At 52.6% G+C, this 12,060-nt stretch overlaps 1 protein-coding gene and 1 non-coding gene across 3 annotated transcripts in view; both read right to left on the bottom strand.

Moving 5' to 3' along the window:
• Positions 1 to 131: 131 nt before the first annotated feature.
• Coro2a (coronin 2A) overlaps positions 132 to 12,060 on the bottom strand; it is a 53,278-nt gene continuing 41,349 nt past the window's right edge. For both annotated transcript variants that reach the window (XM_020180809.2, XM_020180806.2), the window contains 9 exons: positions 10,903 to 11,052; positions 9,551 to 9,730; positions 8,444 to 8,560; positions 7,591 to 7,695; positions 6,835 to 6,931; positions 5,415 to 5,527; positions 4,986 to 5,076; positions 3,862 to 4,136; positions 132 to 2,908 (listed from right to left, as the gene is read on the bottom strand). In XM_020180809.2, coding sequence (XP_020036398.1) covers positions 2,777 to 2,908; positions 3,862 to 4,136; positions 4,986 to 5,076; positions 5,415 to 5,527; positions 6,835 to 6,931; positions 7,591 to 7,695; positions 8,444 to 8,560; positions 9,551 to 9,730; positions 10,903 to 11,052 — 1,260 coding nt within the window. In that variant the 3' untranslated portion in view covers positions 132 to 2,776. The remainder of the gene's footprint in view (positions 2,909 to 3,861; positions 4,137 to 4,985; positions 5,077 to 5,414; positions 5,528 to 6,834; positions 6,932 to 7,590; positions 7,696 to 8,443; positions 8,561 to 9,550; positions 9,731 to 10,902; positions 11,053 to 12,060) is intronic.
• LOC141416021 (small nucleolar RNA SNORA33) lies at positions 6,000 to 6,128 on the bottom strand. Its single transcript, XR_012440952.1, has one exon. It is a non-coding gene; the product is annotated as a small nucleolar RNA SNORA33 (small nucleolar RNA).

Genomic DNA, 12,060 nt, shown 5'->3' with positions numbered 1-12,060 from the left:
GGATTGAAAATGCTTTGGGGGTCTGTGAGGTGTTAGGACCTTGACTGCCTTGTTTTCCAGCTCCTTGTCCGGCCCAGTAGGTGCTTAATTTGTATTTGTGGAACAAATTAAGAAAAGGAAAACTCCATGTATTAAAATGTCTACCCAGATGTTTATTGTTACATACTTTCCATTGCACAATTCCATATCTATTTTCACTTTTATTCTTTTGTAGAGATGGATTTTTTCCTTTTTTTGTGGTGCTGGGAATGGAACTCAGGGCCTTGTTGCATGCAAGGCAGGTGCTCTACCACTGAGCTACATCCAGAGCCCTTTATTATGTTTTTTTAACAAAGGTTTAGGAATTTCAGAAACATTAAAACAATCATTCAAACTTGTTTCAGGCACAGTTCCATATGAAAAGCATCGATCAGTTTTCTGACTTCCTGTTTCCGACCATGATACGCAGCTTAGGTTTTGTTTCAGGAAGCACAATTACTGTAGCGCTAAGGCAGACACCAGCCGGACGCTCACTTCAGCATGAGGCCCTCATCCTGGGGAAGACCCTGAGTCAACAGAAAGGGGATCCCACTGTGCAGAGAGATGAAGGCTGGGCCCTGCCAGTGCTGGGCAGGTGTGTACGATCAGCTCAAGAACATAAAAACATAATTAAAAAAACAAAAAGGTGGTTTAAAAAATATCTGATAAAAATTAGCTATCCCGCTCCCTTGCTATGAAATAATTTAAATAATTTATCCTAGATGTTAAAAAAAAAAAAGTTTGTTCAATGCCGCCTGGGTCCTGTCTTTAAGGGTGAGGCCTGGGTCCTTGAGGGGTGGGAGTGCTTGAAGGGATGGACTGTGTGTGCACATACTCACAAGCTGTGGGGACTCAACCCCTCTCCACAGCTGGCAGCCAGTGACCATGGGCTTGAGGTTCACTTCTCTGAGGCTAGGTCTTCCCTTCTAACAGGAAATTGAGGTTGCAATGCCTGCCTGACCTGTCTTCGAGCAGCGTGCTCCAGTGAGTGGAGGTGGGCAGGCTTTGTAAACTGGGAAGTACTGGCCACAAATGAAGTGGAGAGGTAACCCCACCCAAGGGACCTCTGTTTCCCTGACAATGCCTGGACTTGGCACGTCATCCAGAGCCCCAGTGACAGGAAATGCCTAAGATGAGGACCACAGGCCTCTATACTTCTGTGCAGACAGAGGTTATCTGCTATGGCAAGGAGCAGGGGCAGATGGGAGCATGTTTGAGTCCCAGCTCCTGTCTGGAGCTCACTGCTCTCTTCACCTTTACTGCTAATAGTTGTGGAGAGACTAGCCAGGGGTCTCCACCCTGGCTGTACTGCATTCGCCTGGGCAGCGTGTACAGAGGGGCAGGCCCTCCGTATTTCCTGAATGCTCCCAAGTGGATTCGAACATACAGCATGGGTTGAAATCTCCTAGACTAGGCATCTCCTACAGTTCCCATCCAGAGTGGAACCTGTGTGATAGGGAAAACTTGACAGACGTCCCTCTGGGGTAAGGAGAGGCTGGGCTGCCAAACTGGCCCCTGAGAAATAGCTCAGAGTAGGACATAGGACACAGGTTCACAGAGGAGACAGACTTTCAGGCCATACAGGAACTTCAGGGTATTTGGTCCTATTTCCTTACCTAAAGTCAGCCTTTTCCAGTGGGGGAGAGGGCACAGGGCTCTGCCACATACAGTGCTGAGGCTTCCAACCTCCCTGAGTCTCCTCTGCTAACCTGGGCTGAAGTCCGTCTCTGTCCTCCTGGAGAAGGCAGGCCCTGGAACCAGCAGTCATGACACAGCTCTGAGGTCAGTGTCTCTACCTAGGGGGGTTGTGTCTACTCACGTCTGGCTGATTCTGGCTGGAAAGGATGGTTGGTGGTTTAGAATTGGGCTGAATTTTGACTACTTCTTTCAGGTTAAGCCCCTTGATCCCTTGGCCAGTGTGTTTCTACAGTAAACCTGTATCATCGCCCCCTATGCAGGATCAAAATCAAGGTCAGGTCCCATGAAGAACAGCTTCTTCAGGGTTCCTCTTTTTTTCACATGGAGAAACCGAAACTAGAGAGAGAAGGATTTTCCAAGAGGTCACTGAGTAAGTCACAACACAGCTAAGGCCAGAACCAGCAGAGTTCTACTCTAGGGACTGAGGACTGCATCAGGCCAGAAACAGCAGACAGACAGACAGAAGACCAGGATCTCAGTCCAACCTTGCCATGAAACAAATCTCACTTGCTTCTCTCTGGGCCTCAGTTTCCCCACCTGAAAATGAGGCCATTGGGCCACATCACTGGTTTTCAAACTTCTAGAAAAAGTTTAGTAGCAAAATGATATATTCCAGAACACTCCAATAGATGAGACAGAGGGGCGGTGTCTGCTGGAATGGCCAGGGCGTGGGGACTCACGGTCCCCCCTGCCTACTCTTCCCCTGTTCTGAGGACCATTCTGAAAACCACAGGCAGGTGCTCTCTCAGGTCCTTCCAGCTCTCGCTTTCTACGTTGTTCCCCCTTGAGAATTACAGCTCATAGTGGACCCTTAAAAACAGACTTCAGCGGGAGGCAAAGTATCATTCAGCAACAAGGTCAATGCAGAACCCGCTGTCGAAAGAAGGCAAATAGACAGGGCGCCATGTCCCACCAGAATCTCTTTCAGCCACCGAGTGTTCCGTTTTCTCATAAAAAATATAGAAATAGTGGTTGTTCTCGGGGAACTTGTGGTTTGGTTCTAGACCTCCCCACACAGCCGAGAGGTGTCCCTGAGGGTGAGGACAGCAGAGGCCTCTGCTCAGAACTGCCCCAGGCCTATCCGCAGGTTTTTGATCTCCAGTTCCAGCTGCTTGGTCTGGACCTCTCGCTGGGTTACCAGCTCCCGGAGCCTCCGGATCTCCTCCTGTTGCCGATAGAACATTTGCAGCAGCTGGGAAAACAGAGGTCAGAGGGAAAGGTTACGTGGGGGGCCTGGGATGCTGGGGCAGGGCCCATCTACCCACTCACTTCAAGACTGGGGTTTTGAACTCAGGGCCTCATTTGAGCCACACCCCACCAGCCCTTTTGCTTTAATTATTTCTCAAATAGAGTCTTAGATACTGAGCCTCCCACCTCTGACTCCTGTGTAGCTGGCATTGCAGGCATAGTCCTCCTCACCCAGCTTGTCCTTTGAGATAGTGTTTCACTAACTTTTCTGCCAGGGCTGGCCTTCGATAAGAGTTTCCTCTTTCTATTTCCCATATGGCTGGGATTATAGGTGTGATTAACCAGGAACTGTCATTGCCCAGATCTTTTACAAAAGTCTTGTTTACTTCACCCAATAAAAAAACTGAGAAAGACTTGAATTTTTCTGATGTATCTAGCTTCCACAGATCCCTGAAGGATGGAGGAAAGGGCATTTGGCCTTCAAGTCTAGAGACTGGTGTTCCCGCCCCCACAGAACTGTGTGATCTCGGGCAAGTTACCTCCCTCACTAAGCTTCAGCTTCTCCTCTGGGAACCAGGGAGAAAATTAGCCTCACCATCATCCTATACACGATAGGTATTGGGCCTCGGGTGCTCATCCTCCCCTTGGGGCCTTCATTATCCCTTAATGACACTTTAAGTATCACTTCACTTGTAAAAACTGTAATGGCTACCAGGTGAAACCTGCATTTTATAGATGCCTTCCCACCAGCCCCATGCATACTCATCACCTTGGCATACAGATAAGAGAGGCTGCTCACAGCCTGTTTGTTGACTGAATTAACCATGTGAGTTATAGACCAGGCCAGACCACACAGCTGGCTGTATTTCTCATCCTTCATTCTCCTGCCACCTTCTGGGCTCTTTGCACTTATCACCTCCCCAACATACTCTCCTGCAGGCCCTCTCCCCCTCACACCTCATTCTCTGTCTTTGGTGGGGGGCATTCAAAAATGTCAAAGCCATTGGTGAGCCAGGATTTCTTCTCCTCCAGTCTGTGCTCTGTTGCCCACCATGGTGCCTTCCCCTCCGGCATGGAACTGGGCCTCCGGCCATCATCTGCAGCCAGTTTTTCTGTGGGATCCCGGGACAGGGTCGAGGCAGGGGCCGAAGAATTGGAGAGGGGTCTCTCTGGAGGCAGGGGCCGGGGGCTCAGCAGCTGGGAGCCAGGCCTCAGGGACACCAGGACAGGCTCTGGAAGGTAAGCAAAGGACTGTGAGCAGACAGAGCAGCCATGAGCAGATGGGCCCAGGGGTAATCAGACACAGACACCACATGCAGTACAGAAGTGTTTGTGGGAACAGCACGACACACACTCTGGAGCTGCCCCCAGAGGCCCCAGAGGTGAGGTCTAGTGAAGCCTTGTAAGGAGTCATCGTACTGCCCTGTGCCACCTACCAAAGTCACTACTCTCCCAACACCCCAGGAAGCAGGGGAGGCAGGGATTGTGGACAAGAGAGGAGGTAAAGGCCCAGGGGAGCAGGACCTAAGTGCTACACAAAACTGGACGTGGCACTGGCCTCCTGCCCAGCAGAGATTCCATCAGTGTGGCAGGGCAGGCCCCTCAGCCCTGGGGGGGCGGGGTATAGGAAATAGGGAGTTGGAGGAGATGGTGCCGGATGTGGGTGGGGAGGCTGGCTCTTGCGCTGACAGGAGAGGGGCAGAGAGTCAGGTCAGGCAGTGGGCAGAGGAGCCTGGTGGAGGCTGCTGCCTAGAAGGTCCTAGGCTAAACAGTAATTGTAGCAGTGGGGGTGGGGAACTGGCAGGAGTTCTGGCTGAGACTGTCCAATTATCCTGCTTAGTCCAAGTGTGATGTCTTTCATGGGGTGACATCTCTTGAGCTGGAGTTTCTAAACCATCTGGGTCAAGCCCCTGCCTTCCCAGCCCCGTAGGTGATCATGTAGCCACTAGGGATGGTCTGTCAAGAGCCTGTCCTCTGAGGGTACGGCAAAATACAAATACAAGCCAAACCCTGCTCGGCTACTCGGAAAGCCATGGGGACCTCATTTTCCCACCACACTTGTCTGTTTTCTGTCTTCTCACCTCTGTTCATCCCACTGAGCCACTCCTGGGCTGACAGAGATGCCTGGGCCCCTGCTGTAGGTGGGTAGATGTCCTCCTGGTAGGATTCTGACTGCAGGAGAAGTCCAAACGGTGAGGAGACAGTGGGAGGGTCAGTTCCCTACATGGGGAGGGAGGCTGGACGTCCAGCTCCTCCCTACCCCCTGATGAGCTAAGTAAGAGACTTGTCCAGAACACACAATGGCTCAAGAACAGAGGCAGGGGAAGCCTAGCACCCCTGCCCCAGTGATGTCACACTGACTCTGAGAAGGGCCTTCCCCTGGAGGAGGAACCCTCACTCTCCCTGTGGCATGGGCTAGAGGCTCTGGTACCTGGAAACCCCTAGGTCTGTCTTCTACAGGATGTGTTTCTGGCCCTCCCCACCCCTCAGGTGGCCCCTACTGCCCTTACCCGCCGGGGTACAATCATGGAAACGGGCTCAATGAGGCTTTTGGTTGTGATCAGCTTGTAGAAGCGGAAGATCTCACAGGAGGACACATCCAGACCTCTCTTTGGCATGACACCTGTGGATACATGGCCAAGGAGGGCCAAGAGATTCTGCTGGACTGGGGTCACAGGGACCCCAGTGCCTATGGAGGAAGGCCAGGCTGTATACCTGGATGTGAACAGATACGCCCTCCTCCACATCTTCCCCTCAGCAAACAGCTTGTGAGCAAACACTTAGGCTGGGCTGAGACCTGGGCTGGGAAAATGGAGTCCAAGTAACCAGACTCTGTCTCCACCTTCAAGGGTTTTGATTATTTTAGCTGGACTCTTTTTTTGTCAGTACTGGGGTTTGAACTCAGGCCCTCATGCTTGCTAGGCAGGTGCGCTACCATTTGAGGCACTCTGCCAGCTCTGTTTTGTGTTGGGTATTTTTCAGGTAGGGTCTTGTGTTTTTGTCTGGACTTAACTTCCCCCTAGCTGGGGTCACAGGTGTGTGCCACCATGCCTGGCTTGTTGGTTGAGGTACCACATGCAACCCAATCATTTTTTTGTGATAGCCATTTTCAGGGACCTTAATGACTGTTATTGTCCTTAAGGTTCGTATCAGGGCATTACTGTCGCCAGCTTTTTCTAAATCTCTGCACAAACACATTCAGGTTGCAACTCAGTCTTTTACTTTTTATCTACCTATGTCTTTATATGGCCTTTAAAGTGAATTTCTTATAGAATTCTTTTAGGTCAGTCAGTGTCTCTCATCTTGAGACTGCTTAACCTCGGCCTGAGCCACTTCCTTCTCTCCTGGCTGTGCTCTACTTCCTCTTTCAGCTTCTCCAGGACTGCCTCCTCTAGGAAGCCTTCCTAGCTGGTTCCTTCATGCTATATCCTTCAAGTACAGCCCTCCTGGGGACTGAGTTTATCTCCCAAGGCTACATGTGTTGAAAATCAGTCCCCATTTTGAGGTATTAAAGAGAATGGAGATTTAATCTGACCATGGTGTTTAGAGTTGGGGTCTGGGAAGTAATTAGGACCAGATAAGCTTATCAGGGTAGAATCCCCCTGCCATTAAATACTGGTGGCTTTGTAAGAGGAGGGAAATCAGAATACACACACACTCCCATCTCTTGTTATGTGATATCCTGCGTCATCTCAGGATTCACCCAGCACTAAGGATGTGACTGGAGGCAGCCAGTTGACCTTGGACCTCCAGAACCAAGAGCCCAAACATACTTTGTTCGAAGTCATCCAGTCTGCAGCACTGTGTTATGGGCACCAGGAAACCAACTAACACAGCCTACAGGTCAGGGTTGTTGCCCCGCTTGCCCCTACCCCATGCCTCTCTGCGGCCCACCTGGCCAGCCCTGAGACTGTGGCCCTGTCCACTCACCGATCCCCTTCTGTGGATTGTAGGAGCGGTACTCAGTCAGGTAGCTCAGATACGGCTTGTCGGTGCCCACTTCATAGTAACGGATGTTCCCATCACCCTGAGGAGGGGAAGGACGAAGCTCGGCTCCATCAGCACTGCACCAGCCTCCCCCGGCCAGCAGGGCAGAAAAACCCTGGCTTTCAGGGTGAGCAGCCTAAAACCCACCTCACAGCAGAGAACCCGGGGAACTTGCACCTCATCACCAAGGTCGGAAGAGGGGGTCCTCGTTTCAATGCTCAGTGCCCCCAAGCAGGACTTATACACCCCACCCTCGTTCCTCCAAGGCAGAAGCCCTCAGAGCAGGCCCAAATCCCTCCCCCAACCCAAGAGCCACTCATGAGGTCAGGATGGCGTGTCCTCAGAGACCTCCCAGCTGGTCTCAGCCCTGGAACATTTCTGGTTGTCATAACTGGAAGGCAGCTCCTGGTATGGCAGGTAGGGGTCAGAGGGGACAGTCTCACCTGTTCTGTCCCAATACAAAGAGTACCTGTTGGGAAACATCATCTGGACCCGGTGTTGGGAGGGACAACTTGGGGTGTCCAGTCAAAGCCCTGGCCCCAGGTGGTCCTCAGAAGCAGTCAGCCATTATTGCTTGTCCCTACCCTGTACCCCACAGGCTCCAGGCTGTGTCTAAACACATGTGGGGCTAAGCTTGGGATATTCCTGCCTCCTGCCTCAGGGGTCCAGGCACGCTCCTCCCTCCTGGGCCAGGCTGACCTTTCCCACCAAGTAGAGCATGTTGGTGTCCGAGTCGTAGAAGGGAAACAACACGCCCGAGGAGCCGTCCAGGTCCTCCTCTGTGAGAGGTACAGAGAGGTTTTCCTGCAAGGGGAAGGGAGACCAGAAACACCTGTGAGTCTTTCCTGGAGCCTGGAGCTGGAAGGGAGAGAGAACTCTTGATCTTGTGTGTGCGTGGTGTGTGGTGTGTGTGTGGTGGGGGGGTGTTGAGCTACCTTCTGGTGGAGATGACATTTTAAAGGCACTAAAACACCACCTCCACCCATTTCATCAACATTTTGCCCTTAACAAGGCTGTGTGTGTGTGTGTGTGTGTGTGTGTGTGTGTGTGTGTGTGTGTGTGTGTGTTATAGGGCTTGAACTTAAGGCCTTGCACATACTAGGCAACTGCTCTACTGCTTGAGCTTCACCCCCCAGCCCTGTTTATATTATTATTATTATTACTATTATTATTGTTATTACTATTATTTGGCTAGGGCTGGCCCTCAAACTCAAGATCCTCCTGCCTCTGCTTCCTGAGTAGCTGGGGTTACAGGCCTGGGCTACCATGCCTGGATAGCAAGTCACTAGTGACCTCACTTCCCTCCTCCCTGATGTGTTTTTTTTCCCATCTGTTTTCGTCTCTGAGGTGCCTTCCACACTTACTCTCCACCGCAGCTGCCCGCCCAATGGCGCTGCACTCCAGCTGCGCCCTCCCCCCCTCCCACCTATAAGTCACCCTGAATGCCCAGCCTGCAGACCTTGCCAAGTATGCACGTGAGACTGAGTGAGAGATGCATGGGTGAATGGAGGCGGCCAGCCCTTGGCTGAGGGCTATGGATGCAGAGACTCACCTGGTCCCACAGAGCCATCTGCCGGTTGTTCCAGCGGGATGTGCCTGTGGACAGCAGCTTCTTCATGTTCCCCAGAAACAGAACCTTGTTGGCCCGGTGCCCCTTGTAGCTGGCTTCCTGGAGGGATATGCATACTCAGGGCTGCAGAGGGACTAGGTGGGACTCCTGGCCTCCCTGCTTGGCTTACCTTGCCACTCTGCCCGGAGGGCCTCCCACTCACCCACCTCAGTGGAGAATCCCCATCCCCACTGGACACTACCTCCAGGAAGCCGACCTGAGGTCCTCTATCTGTATGGAGCTTCTCCCCACTCTTTTTTATTTTTATGTTTAATTTAATTTTTTTTTTTTTAGTACTAGGGTTTGAACTTAGGACCTACATTTTGAGCCACTCCCGCCAGCTCTCCTTTGTTGGTGATGGGTTTTTTTTTGGTACCGGGTCTTGAACTCAGGGCCTTCACCTTGAGCCACTCCACCAGCCTTATTTTTGTGAAGGGCTTTTCAAGATAGGGTCTTGCGAACTATTTTGCCTGGGCTGGCTTCAAACTGTGATCCTCCTGATCTCTGCCGCCTGAGTAGCTAGGATTACAGGTGTGAGCCATCAGCACTTTGGCCCTCTCCCCACACTTGTAGTTGGGAGCAACATTTCTGAGCAGGGATAGACAGGCCTCTGCGCATCCACTCTTGCACAAGCTTCCACTTCAAGAGAGGCACGGGCCTGGGTGTGAGAGGTCACCTGGCTTGTCCCATTAGATTCTCTGCGGGAAGGGTTCATAGCCCATCGTAACAGATGAGCAAACACAGGCTCAGGGAGCAGAGTGCGAAGCCTCAGACTCATGACCCTCTGCCCAGGGACGGAGCTGAGATCTGAACCTGGAGTCAGACCAGGTTCAGATCTCAGCTCTCAGCGTGGGTAAGTCACTTCCTCTCTCTTTGGCCTCAGTTTGCTCATCCGAAAAATGGATGTCCATCCAACCTGTGATGTTGTGGCCAGATGGGAATGCTGCCTACAGAGGCTGAGCCCAGACGTCCACAGCCCTATCTCTTTGCCCCCATCCCACTCCGCCACTTGCTTCTTGGTTCCACACCAGACCCTGACTCAGCACTGACCTGGAGGACAGTACCCAGTCGGGGGTCGAGAATCCTAATCTTGCGGTCTTTACAGGCGGTGGCCAGCAGGCTGCCGTTAGTGTTGAAGCTCATGGAGAGGATCACGTCTTGATGACAGGTGATTGTCCTCACAGGGCTTGAGATGACAGACTCCTTTGTGTCCAGGTTCCAGATCATCACCTGCTTGGCAGAGGGACAGCACTGAGCAGTGGCTATCCCCACCCAGTCCCCATGGTCAGACGCCAGACCAGGCAGCAATAAAACACAGTATTCCCCGGGGGGAGGTTGCAGTTGGAAGCCTGGCCAAGAGTGGAGTGGAGGACGGCTGTGCAGCTGAAGCTGCGAGTGGCAGCAGAGGGACGATGGGAGTCAGGCTGACTGGCGGTGAAAGGCCAACACCATCTGCGTGTGAACAGCAAAGCACCCACGCTGGGAGCACTTGAGGGACCAGTGACTCCAGGGGGTTTCAAAGGGTTATTAGAAGCATTTTCCCTCTACCAGGTGCCATGGTTAGGAGCACAGGCTGGCCACTGCACACCTCCACAGCAACCCACCCACAGCTTATGAGTAGCGCCCCCTGGAGTTGTGTACAGAACAACATGCACAGCTACCCTGCAGACACACCCCACATAAACAGATCAAAGAGCCCTTCTGAACAAAAGGCAGATGAAAGCTAGGGCCCTCCACGGCCCCCCTCCTTTCAGTCCCTCCTCTGCTGACACCAATAGAGCTAGGAGAACTGAAAAACCACTAGCTACAGTCCTTCACAGACTGGGAAACCGAGGCCCAGCAAGGTCAAAGGACATTCCCAGGTCACACTGCAAGTTACAGTCTGGGCTGGACACCACCCAGGCTTCTTGTGCTGTGAACTGTCCCAGTCCTCAGGGTCTACAGTATGCTTACTGGGAAGTCAGTAGGGAAGGGGAAGTCTCTGGAGAACCTCACATGTCCCCAGTAGGCAGACTGTAAAGGGTTGAAATGTCTCCCCAAAGACTCAAGACCCTCAGCTGGGACCGTATTTGGAAATAGGGTCTCTGCAGATATACTTAAGATGCAGCCACAATCAATGAGAGGAGACCCTAAATCTAATGGCAGGTGGATTTTCTAAGAGGAGAGGACAAAGGGGACGTAGCCCTGAAGATGGAGGCAGCAACCTGGGTGATACAACCAGCAGCCAAGGGACCGCTGCAGCCACCAGACACCAGGAGAGGAAGGAGGGTCCTCCCAAGCACCCCTGGAGGAAGCACAGCCTCCAGCACCTGACTAAGGATTTCTGGTCTCCAGAACCGAGGGAGCCTCCCCTGTCTTAAGCACCACCTTGTGGCCGGTCAGCACAGGCACCACACACTCACCTTGTAGTCATAGCCGGCGCTGAAGAGGATGTTGGCAGCCGTGGGGTGCCATTCCACCAGGCCGACCCTGCGTGAATGGCACACCAGCTCCTTGCTGTACGCTGTGAGGTTCCTGGCCAGCAGCTGCTTAGGGATGTCCCAGATCTTAATCTAAGGGAGACATGGTGGTGGGGGGGTATGAGCACAGGGCACCTGGTATTGGGGGGGGAGTCTTTGCCACCTCTGCCACAGACCTGGTAGAACCTAGTAAAAGACTGGGGTAGTGCTCTCGGAATCTCTCCTCACTGGGTGGAGGAGCAGCTCCGCTTTCAGAGCCATAGGGATGAGCCTTGGTTCCCCCATCTACCCCAGGGATCACTGCTATCCCCACAGCCTGAGGTAGGTGGCAGGTATGTGGGCTGTAAGCCTGTCTCCCAGGCTGGATGCCAAAGCAAATCTGCCTCCCAGCCTAGAAAGTACAGTGCTCTTCACTGTCTTAGCTGCAAGGCCCAGAATAGCACCTCAAATGCCAGGATGAAGGGTTTGTGCCATAGCCTTAGGGATTTAGGACAGGCTCTGGAGCAGGATAAGACAGGGACAAACTTGTAAATTTGGAGGGGTATTGTAGATGGCCTGAGAAAGGAGAGACTAAAGGCTAGGAGGAGGGCTGGGGCTTCCTTCTAGAGTTGTATGTCTGATGATGGAAGGGGCTGCCAGAGTGGTCTTGTGGAGGAGTAGAAATGGAGGTGGGGTCTGGGGTTGCTGCAGAGGGAAATGAGCCTGGGATGGAACCATCTTGTTGTTCCTCATTGTCTTGCAATGTCACTCTATGGACTGTTTGCCTTAGATACACACGGGTTCTCCAGGGAGACAACTTTCCCTCCAGTCCAGCAACTTCTAATTCCAGGTCATCTTGGCTTTGAAACTAGAAGGTGAACCCTTCCTGGGGTGCTGCCAGGCTCCAGCTGTAAAGGGCTGGTGAGGACTGTCAATGCAGAGATAGACCTAGGCTGGAGCACAGGCTCTGGACAGGTTTCCCTGGAGGGGCAGGCACATTCCCCCCTGAGGCAGCACTGTCCCCAGGTCTTGGAGGCACGGAGGAGGCAGCTGAGCACTTTGCAGGGACTTCTACATGGAATGGATTACTACCACCAAACATTGGTGCCCCAACCCCAGTGT

This window comes from Castor canadensis, chromosome 13 (assembly GCF_047511655.1).
Source record: "Castor canadensis chromosome 13, mCasCan1.hap1v2, whole genome shotgun sequence".
Lineage (NCBI taxonomy): Eukaryota > Metazoa > Chordata > Mammalia > Rodentia > Castoridae > Castor > Castor canadensis.
Note: the sequence above shows the minus strand (reverse complement) of the source record. Positions and strands in the feature narration are given on the sequence as shown.